Genomic DNA, 10,574 nt, shown 5'->3' on the forward strand with positions numbered 1-10,574 from the left:
ATTAGTTCCAAAACCTATGAGATTTTACGGGGGGTTTTCAAATCCAAGGTATTTTACGGAGGTTTTCAAATTCAAGGTATTTTGAAACTCATTGTATTTTATGGAGGTTTTAAAGAAACCTATGGTATTTTATAGAGATTCTAAAATTCATGGTATTTTATGGGGTTTTTGAAACTTAAGGTATTTTATGAAGGTTTCGAAACCTATGGTATTTTATGGAGGTTTTGAAGGGATTTTGAACATGATGAGGTTATTTTTTTTGCTTTTTACCAAAATTGGGTCTGTTTAAAAAAAATTACAAATTTAGGCTAGTCGTGTCAATTTGGCACAACTTCATATGCACAAATCGTCTCAATTAGACATGACTCTACTATGTCATACTGAAGTCGTGCCAACTTGGCACGACTTCTGCCATGTTTACTGAAGTCGTGCCAACTTGACACGACTTCTGTCGCGTCTTTTTTTTTTAATTTTATTGTTTATATATTGGGTAGTAAGTTGTGTAATGTTAAAAATTAATTTGATACATAATTTTCTAAGAGTGTTAGTTTTAAGGAACAAAAATTTGGATAATCGTGTATGGATCATGTTTGGATAATCAGCTTATTCAAACTTTGAGTCATTAACTCCTGAGGACATTGCCGTCGGACATGGTTTCCCACTGGCCAAAAAATATATTTTGATATTTAATGTCTCATGTATGCAAATTTTTTGATATTTTGATATTTAATGACGCTGGACATGATCCATACGCGATTATCCAATTTTTTGTTCCTTAAAACTAACACTCTTAGAAAGTTATGTATCAAATTATTTTTAAACAATACATAACTTACTACCGAATATATAAACAATAAAATTATAAAAAAAATGACGTGGCAGAAGACACGACTTCAGTATGACAGGGCAGAAGTCGTGCCAAATTGGCACGACTTCCGTATGACATGACAGAGTCGTGTTAAATTGGAACGATTTGTGCATATGAAGTCGTGCCGAATTGGCACGACTTGCCTAAATTTGTAATTTTTTTTAAACAGACCACATTTTGGTAGAAAGCAAAAAAAATAACCCCATCATGGTCAAAAACCCGGTTTTGAAACCTTTGGTATTTTACGAAGGTCCTAAAACTCATATTATTTTAGGAGGTTTTTAAATCCATGATATTTTACTAAGATTCTTAAACTCATGTTATTTAACATAAGTTTTGAACTACTGGATGGAATAATTTAATGAGTGAAACTACTCCTAGATAAATGACTTAACAAAGCTTTTAATCCTTGATAATTTAAAAATAAACTCCATTAAAATAATTTTTTCTTATTGTGAGAGTTTTAAATAGTATTTCATATAAGTATTATGATATTCCTTAAATATTTTATTTAATTATTTTTTTCTTTGATAAAAAAAATTACGCAGTTATATTTTCAATTGAAGAGAAATCCTTAGCATAAAGAACATACCAAATAAAATGGATCTTAAAAATATTTTTAGCCCTTAAATTTCAATCGAATGACCTGTAGTTGCGTTTGAACTGGTAGGGTGACAAAATAATTATAGGCCTAAAAGATAAGGACAACTAAATGATTCATTAATTTATTCATGATTCATCATTTATAAAAATAAGTAAATACATATAATGGATTGGTTGAATGATTTAACATACTTGTAGCGAAGTTATATCTTGTTGGTTGAATTCACATTAAATTTATTGAATTACTTATTTTTATTTTTATTTGCTTTTTTGTTTAAATTTCTTGTTGGTTTTTGCGAACAAATAATTAAAGTTATTATGATTTATATTTAGGCAATTTGTGTAAAAACACTACGTAGTTAGCTTAAATATTTGTATTGCGAGACAGCTATCATATATTTTAATACACTTTTATAAATATAATAATTATGACCTTATTATTGTTTTAACATTTTTTTTGCATAAATTTTATTTTATTATAAATAAGTTAATAAATAAATTTTACGAGATAAGGACTTGTCAAATAACTACTTAACTAACCTATTTAACTAATCGTGTCGTTTATGGGGAAGAAATAGTTAGAAGAAAGTAGCTAAGCCAAATATACCAACAAATAGTAGTGCATCACACAAACAAGTAAAATCTACATCAAATCCCTCAGAAAAAATAACTTCATATCAATTTAATTTTTCAATTCAATATTCTTATTTATACAAGGACGTGCAAACGCTAAAAAATAAAATTTCAGCACCCAAATCTCAGTTGGCACAAAATAATCAGAACTTGGTGAAGGTTAAGGCACACGACACAATGGCAAGAAGATAGAACACCAAGTGGGAGGGGACTTCAATAGCATTTCCATCAGATGAACCACCGTTTGTTGATGGCACCGTTTTAGATCCTGCACCTGTAATTAACCAAAATGACATAACAAAAACATTTTCAGCAATTTTTGTGACAGTTCATGAGTTTATGCACTAACCGACTCAATGACTACTAATATGTACATGCACATGTAGAAAACTATTTGAACTAAGTGAAGATCACACTATTACTCTAAAATGTTTAATATAATTAACTAATTTAGCACAAGAAAGTTATGTACAAAAGTATATATTAGAATTTGTGGCTTTCAACTTTTTTTCTGTCTGAGTTTCTGTTAAGATAAACCCTAAACCCTAAATCAAAGTGCTGCATATATACCTGAGGGAAAGTCTGAAGCAGAAGGTGATGTTGACCCTTGAGGTGATTCAGCTGAAGAATCAGAAGGAGAACCAACTGGAGCAGTCGAAGGAGATGTTGGTCCTTTGCCAGCTAATAATCAAATTAAATTATGTCATGAGAACAAACTCAATACTTTGTTATTATCCAAATCATGCTTTAGTTTTACTTACCATGTGAGATAAATATAAAGGGAGAGTCAAGACTTTGGTTAATTCTAATATTATTCTTACCTTGGCACTGGCTAACTGGGGGAGTTTGCACTTTACAAGCGCCAGGGAGAGACAAAGCAAGAGTTTGATTAATGGTAATTCCGAAAGTGGAACCACCATTAAGCAGGGAGCAAAGGCACTGTGGTGAAGATTGGACAACGGTTGAGAGCTGTGAGCAACATGAAGGTGATGGGGTTGAAGAACTTCCCATTATGTAGTTGAGGCAAGGGCTCAAGCTAGTCAGTGTATTGGTGCAACCTGATTGGGCAGTAGCATTTTGAGTCCACATAGTGGCCACCATAGCCGTAACTAGACACAAGACACACCCTCTAAAAGCCATGATATTTATGTGGATACGTTGTGTTTTGTGCTGATACTGATACTACTGATACAGAGGGATGTGTGTGAGTGAGGATAAAAAGGGTCGGAGGGAGGGGTTATATAGAGGAAAACAAGAGTCTAAGACAATAGACAAGTAAAATTAGGTTGCCTACCCTTTGTAATTAAAGACACGTCAAAGGAAGTGTTTATCGATAATTATAACTATAATGGACTGTTTTGTTTGATATACGAAAGTGCCGTAATATTCTAGAATATGTTTGACTCTACCACCCAAGATGTAAGGACCTAATTAACTTTTATATATATTTTGAAACAAGACCCAATTAGCTTACCAAGAGAAGCGCATTTGAGTTTTGATTTAGTGATTATGGTTGACCTAGATTGATGCATACCTGTGTGGAAGTCACACGAAATTTCAGAAACCTATTTAATCCTAAGGTTCTTCAAAAATATGATGAAATATAAGAATTCCATTAGAATATAATTGTCTATAATTTTCATTTAATTATGAACTAATGTATAATTAAAATTCATTAATTTCTATAATAATTATTTTAAGAGTTGGTTTAAGAGAAGTAGTTTTCACCAGTCTTGTGGTTGGTTACCCAAAAAGCTCCAATGTACGAGTCTAAAATATGTTGGCTAGGATTATGCTTGAACTGGAATATTGAATTCTGATTTTGTTTAAAGACTTTTATTGATAATTTTCCTAATGAGTTATCATATGTTGAGGTGTTTCTTCCTGGACCCTACATTTTCCTACTATATGCCTACATTAAATACTAAAGTTACTCTTCACAGCTTTGGATGGTTATGTAAGAGACGTAAGAAAAAGTGTTTTAGGTATAGGAACTGAAAAATAAAATAAAATAAAAACATTTTGAAATACTTTATCTGAAACATAATTTTTTGACTATGGTGAATAAGAATTCATAAAATATGTTCCAGAAAGTATTTCAAAATGATTTTCCTTTTCCGGAGCAAGTTATATGGAGAGCCCTTTTCAGAATATATTTCCAGAATATAATATGCATGAACTCTATTTTATTTTAGATTTTTTATTTTCATAAATATTACGTACTACCAAATTCTGAAAACTAAAAGAAAACAAACCTTACTTTTCCTCTTCGCCGAAAGTACAGAGCACACTAAAAATCACCAAAAGCACCAGAACACTCAGTGTTTCTTGCTCTGAACAATGATAATGAAAATGATAGAGAAAAAGGAGACGTTGTGCTTGGGTAAAACCTTCGACGGTTAATTTTGTCAATTCGTATATCTAATGGGGTGCAGGAATAAAAGTATAGGAGTGCAAGAAGAAACACTCATCTGTTGACTCCATAGAGGTTTTTGAATTACTCACAAATTGATAGTAGTGACAATTGCTTCCTGCACCATATCACTGCACCCAATCACAGGGAAAAACCAAAAATACCCGTAAAAAAATGAGATACATATAAAATTACATTCTGGATCCTCTTTTCCGGAACACAATAATCTCTTCCGGATATTTTTTTCCAGAATGTATTATTTTCAGTTTCAGTTTTTTTATCCAGAATGGGATTTTGATTTTTTTTTCCAGATTTTTATATCCAAAATACAAAAATCTCTTCCAGATTTATTTTTCCAGAATGCATTATTTTCAATTTTGGATTTTTATTTCCAGAATAAAGGATATTTTTGGAATTTTTGAAATTATATTGGGTGCAGGTTAAAAAATGTTGGGTGCAGAGAGCATTTGCCATTGATAGTTAAGCAATTGTGAATGAAGTCCAGGCACATTATGGGCCTTTCATCCTATTGACCGCTCGGCTGCTTCTTCCTGCACTTCCATACCTTCTTCTCTCACCTCCATAGATTTTCGTATTTCCAAAAATGTCCCTCTGTAGTATTCCGGATTACATAATCCGGAAGTCATTTTTCAAATTTGTAATTAGCTTCCGAATTAATCTGGAAGCCTTTTTTGATATGCATGATTACTTTCTGGATTACATAATTTGGAAGTCTTTTTTAACTTCTGGATTATGTAATCCAGAAGTCTTTTTTCAAAATGCGTTTTCGGATTACATAATTCGGAAATTATTCTATGGGGTGGCAAAAGAAGGATAAAAATGTATTTTCATGTTGTGTATGGAGGTGGCATAAGAAGATATGGAGGTGCAGGAAGAAACAGTCTGACCGCTCCTATTGAGAAATTGAATATTATTATTAATCTGAGGCTGAACCAGAACCAAAACAATGATAAGTTTTTTTATAACTAATCATTTTACTTTTTACATATCGTGTATAAAAAAATTAATTATAATATTTTGGAATCAAAAAACCAAAAAAAAAAGAACCCTTAACAACCTAAAATATTAATATTTTATTTATATCGTTTTACTTTAAAATAATATTAATATAAATTACTATATTATTAAAGTGTGTTGTCAGAAAACTATTTCAACAATAAATAAAAATTAAATTTATAACAAGAGAGAAGAGAGTGACTTCTCTGTTAGAGAGAGGACGAGAAAGTTCACAACACTTTTACCATAAAATGAATAATATAAAAAAAATATAAATGCCTCTTTCCCATTATTCCTTTTTCTTTTGTATGTGTTTATAATATAAATAAAAAATGTGCTTATTTGGGATGTCATATCTCAAGATTTAGGAGGTTTGAATTTGAAGTGATTTGAGATAAAAATGTGAAAAGAATAGGTTGTTTAGATTCACTATCTTAGAGTAAATTTGTGAAGATAATTTATTAAAATTTGTGAATTATGTGATAGCTGTGAGATAATTTTCTATTTTAAAAAAAATATATAAAATGTAACTTTACAAATTTACACCTTTATCTTTAAAAATATTTAAATAATGAAATATGAAGCATTTTTATGAGTAGATTTAAGTTAATTAAAATTTTGTAAAATGTTTTCAGTGCCATGAAATGATTCTTTTAAAAAAAATATCACTTACTTAACGTGGTCTGAACATAAAAAGTTATCATAAAAATAATATTATCTTAAGCATTTACTGTTATATTTAAAATAATTTTAAAAAATATAATTTATTTATTTGTGCATTTTAGTTGTCTGTAATTAAAATTGACTTTGAAAAATATATAAATTATATAAATTTGTTAGAAAATAAAAATTATCAGAAAATTATTGTGTTTGCATTAAAAATAAAATTTTGATATTCATAATTGTAAAAAAAATTAGATGAAAAACTATCAATATAGGTAAACATTTAAAATTGTTAGATAAAAATAAATAATATGAATATTCATAATTTTATAAAATATAATTAAAAAATAATTTTGTATTAAATTTAAATAATATTATTAATTTGTAATAATTTTTTATAATAATAACTATTTCAATATTTAATTTTATGAAAGAATAAGAAAGCGCAACCTATCCAAAACCACGAAGTATAATCGATTATCCCTTATTTTTCCTAATTGATTATTTTGATTATGAGTGAAGTTATTTTTTGACATAATTGATTATTCTTTATTTTTTAAGCTCTAATCGATTATGAGTGTTTTTGTGAATAATCGATTATATACTTAAAAACGTCAAATCGATTTTGGTCTTCAATGCCCAAGGATTTGATTTCTATATCTACAAATTACTTATGGAGTTCTCAAAATGGGTTTGTTGTTGCATAAACCTTCATGCATCTTCCAATGTTACCAATGTAGAATCTCTACAAAAATAACTTTGACCATGTTAAATAAGTATGGCTTTATTGAAGAAATACAAAGAAAGAAGTGATAGATAAAGAGAAATTAGTGATGATAAATTGATTAAGTTTGGCGGGTCAATCTAAACTTTTTGAATCCGTCAGCATTGACCTAACTCACCAACTAGTCAGGCCACAGGTGGGACGGGACGGACAAACCCATCAATCTGTCCATTTTTCTTTGTGGTGTTTTTTTAACATATATATACCATGCTTCTAAAATAAAAATTGATGATTGTTAATATTTTATAAAAAAAAATTATTTACATTAATTTTTTTTATATATCTTTTCATTCATTAGAGTATTGTTTATAGTTTAGGGTATGGTTTATAGTTTCTTTGTTTTGTTATACATTAATTTTTGTTTAATTAAAATATTAAAATTGGATTCAATTTTATTATTTTTTTATATTTTTATTGTCTAAAAAATAATATTAATAACTATAATGAAATAAATTAGTCCAAAAGAAAAAAATTAAAAAACATATAATTTAAAAGAAGATTGAAAAATATGGATCAATCCGTCAACTCAATGTCTTCTGACACGAGTTCCCAAATTTAACTTGTATAGACGACGGACTACCACAATCCAACCTGTTTTTGACATGCCAACAAACAAAACAAAATGGATCGGGTTAGCAGAGTGACCCTGGATGGATTGTGAAGCATTAAAAGGACTCAATAAAAAATTGGTTTCAAAATATTGGAAAAGTTCCATTCTAATTTCTAGCCAACCTCACCACACCAAACCAAAACACTTTTATGAAGATTGTTGTAAGTAGTTGAACGTATTCTCCCTCCTATTGAATCTACCTATTTCCTTCTACTCTCAATCTTGTAGACTCATCACAACATATAAACAACCTAAGACAATCACTTCTCAAACGAGACTGATATTATTAATCCTCACACTCTCTTATTCCTGGAATTAGGAGAAACTGTAGCTTAGGTTGGCTGCATTTGAATTTTTTTATATATATATATTCACTCAAAATCAAACTTGTCGGGTTACAAACCTATTTCTACCACCATTTTGAAAAATGAAAGGTAAAGAGAAACTGGACAATAATGTTAAGAAATATAGTCAAATTGACCAAGTTTATACTTTATCAACTAGAGACCTAACACAAACCAATCTTATATATTTTACTTACTTCTATTAACACAAACCAATCTTATATATTTTACTTCTATTAACACAAACCAATCTTATATATTTTACTTCTATTAAATATCATGCATGTTATTTCAAAGTTCTGGATTGAAGAAGATAGATACACATTTAAACTTTTTTTCAGAAATCTGTCGAGTATCTTATCCTGTTTGTTATTCATTTTTGGCAGTTGGTCCTAGACATATTCCTATAATAGTAGAGAAGGGTGATGAACTTTAAGGAGATGTTGCTTTGTTCCAAGTAAATTCGTAGCGAACACACACCACAAATAGTTATAAGATTTCATTGTTTAATGTTATCATTTGTAGGAGTTATGAATCACTTGCAATTTTACCATTTTAGACATTACTGCTAGCAACCTTTTCCCCCCAACAATTTTTTTTATGAGCAATGAAAAAAATAAATTAAAGATAATGATTGTGATGGTCATATTACGTCACAGACTTAAATTGTTAAAATGAGTGAAAGAGGGAAAAAAGAAGAAGCCCTTCGATTGTTATTGTTGTAGTGATTTTATAATTTGGGTTCGTCCATGCCAGGTTATTTTTTTACATAAAATATCAGTCCTCTCACGGCATGTCCATGCATTGGTACCCTTTTTCAACCAGTTTCAACAGCAACAAACAAACCTCGTACCAAGTCAAGTGACTAGAATAATGTAAGTGGTTATACGTGTATTCTACGCTTAAAAAGTAAAAAATGGAATCCAACTGCCCTGGGAAAGAAAATCTAGGCCCACTTCTGATATTTTTATGTAATTTATTTTTATCAAAAAAAAACGAATCAATTAAATATAGGTATTTCAGGTATACTTCAATCCTTGTACATGTTAAAATTATAGGACTAAAACAAGAGGAGGAAAATTATTTTTAAAAGATTTTCGCTAGTATTGAAGGTAGAGTGAAAGACTATGAAGAATTAATCAATGGAAAATCTGTCAAGCCAAATATAAAACTGTTTTTAAGCTTGATGCAGAAAATCAACCGGTTGTTTTTACGAAATAGTCGGTTGTTTTTATCAGTACTTTATAAAAACAAAGTTAAAACAATTTAAAGAGTGTAAGGATAGAGATTCACACAATGTTTATACTGGTTCACTCAACACCTGAGCTACATCTATTCCTTAGAAACCACTGAGAATACACTATGTAATCAACCCTAGATTACAAGCTACACACACCAAGAGTGATGATCTTGAACCCCTCAAGAACACACACCACTCCTTGGCAAAAACCACACCAACAATGTTGATCTTGATCCCTTCAAGAACACACAACACTTCTTGGCAACACCAGTACAGAAATACAACTATCAAGGAAGAAAGGAATAGAATACACCTGATACAATCACAGATTGGATTGAAAGAATACACAACAGTCTTATTCCACTCTTAGCAAAAAATCCAAAGCCTTAAGCAATCTTGGAAAAACTGATTTTGAAAGTGTTAATTTGAATCCATAACAACCAGGAGCGTATAACCACTTATTTATACTCCACTCAGTCATTAAAAATGTTTAAAGCAAAAGCCAAATCAGTTTTAAAACAAATAAAATAGATTGAATTAGTTAAACTGAATTCTGTTAAGGATTTTCAAAAAACATTCGATTGATTTTTTGAAACAACCGACTGAATTGGTTTGATAGAAAAGTCAACCAAAGTCTAACAGTTTAAAAACCCTTCAAACAAGCTGAGAGAAAAACCACCGATTAAAATGAGAAATCAATAGGTTGTTTTTCTGCTTCTCTTTGAAAATACATCTTTTTCAAAAGGATTAAAATAACCTTGGATCAATTCTATGAGTGAATTACAAATTCAAACTACCCAAAACACACCCAAAAACCCATCATCAAAGTCTTCAAGCAATCCACATAGATTTGGAGACATCAAAGCCAATGTTCAACAATACAAAGCCAACCTAAAATATTTTTCCTCTAAGCTCCTTACACAACCAGGAACACATGAAGCAGAAACACAAAACTAACAACCGAAAAGACCCCTAAAAACCCCACCCCGCAAAAACACCACCTAGCATTTTATGACAGATCTCATGCATACCAAAGAATTAAGACACCAATCAGAGTACGGAAAACTAATTACCCCATGGGTTTTGGAGATCACCCATGACCATACATTCAGCTGCACCATTGTGAAAATTTCAATGTGGTCAATCGTGCCGCTTTTAAAAATCTTTCTATTTCTATGTTTCCACAACTCAGCTACCACAACTACCCACACACAACCCCAAATCTAATTAACACTTTTATTCACCTCGCTAATCTTAAAATTTAGGAAATGCGTTTGTGGCTCCCAATGATCCTTCGAAGTCACCCCTATCCACTCGTAACACATAAACCAAACTAGCCAGACAACTCTACACGTACAAAAGAGGTGAGACGCAGTTTCCTCTTCTGTCCCACACATAC

General features: G+C 30.3%; 1 protein-coding gene across 1 annotated transcript; it reads right to left on the minus strand.

Moving 5' to 3' along the window:
* Positions 1-2,128: 2,128 nt before the first annotated feature.
* Positions 2,129-3,317, minus strand: LOC137829734 (non-specific lipid transfer protein GPI-anchored 15). The gene is made up of 3 exons (XM_068636621.2): positions 2,926-3,317; positions 2,675-2,785; positions 2,129-2,378 (listed from the first exon to the last, which is right to left on the minus strand). The coding sequence occupies exons 1-3, from the start codon at positions 3,242-3,244 to the stop codon at positions 2,248-2,250; spliced, it is 561 nt and encodes a 186-aa protein (XP_068492722.2). The 5' UTR covers positions 3,245-3,317; the 3' UTR covers positions 2,129-2,247.
* Positions 3,318-10,574: the final 7,257 nt, after the last annotated feature.

Source organism: Phaseolus vulgaris, chromosome 7 (assembly GCF_051622355.1).
Source record: "Phaseolus vulgaris cultivar YP4 chromosome 7, ASM5162235v1, whole genome shotgun sequence".
NCBI lineage: Eukaryota > Viridiplantae > Streptophyta > Magnoliopsida > Fabales > Fabaceae > Phaseolus > Phaseolus vulgaris.

Bases quoted from the DNA above. Each gene is read 5' to 3' on its own strand.
- LOC137829734 (XM_068636621.2), bottom strand. From the start codon at position 3,244: ATGGCTTTTAGAGGGTGTGTCTTGTGTCTAGTTACGGCTATGGTGGCC. The intron at 2,786-2,925 runs GTAAGAATAATA...TTTGATTATTAG, and splicing joins CCCAGTTAGCCAGTGCCAAG to CTGGCAAAGGACCAACATCT. The intron at 2,379-2,674 runs GTATATATGCAG...GGTTAATTACAG, and splicing joins TGCTTCAGACTTTCCCTCAG to GTGCAGGATCTAAAACGGTG.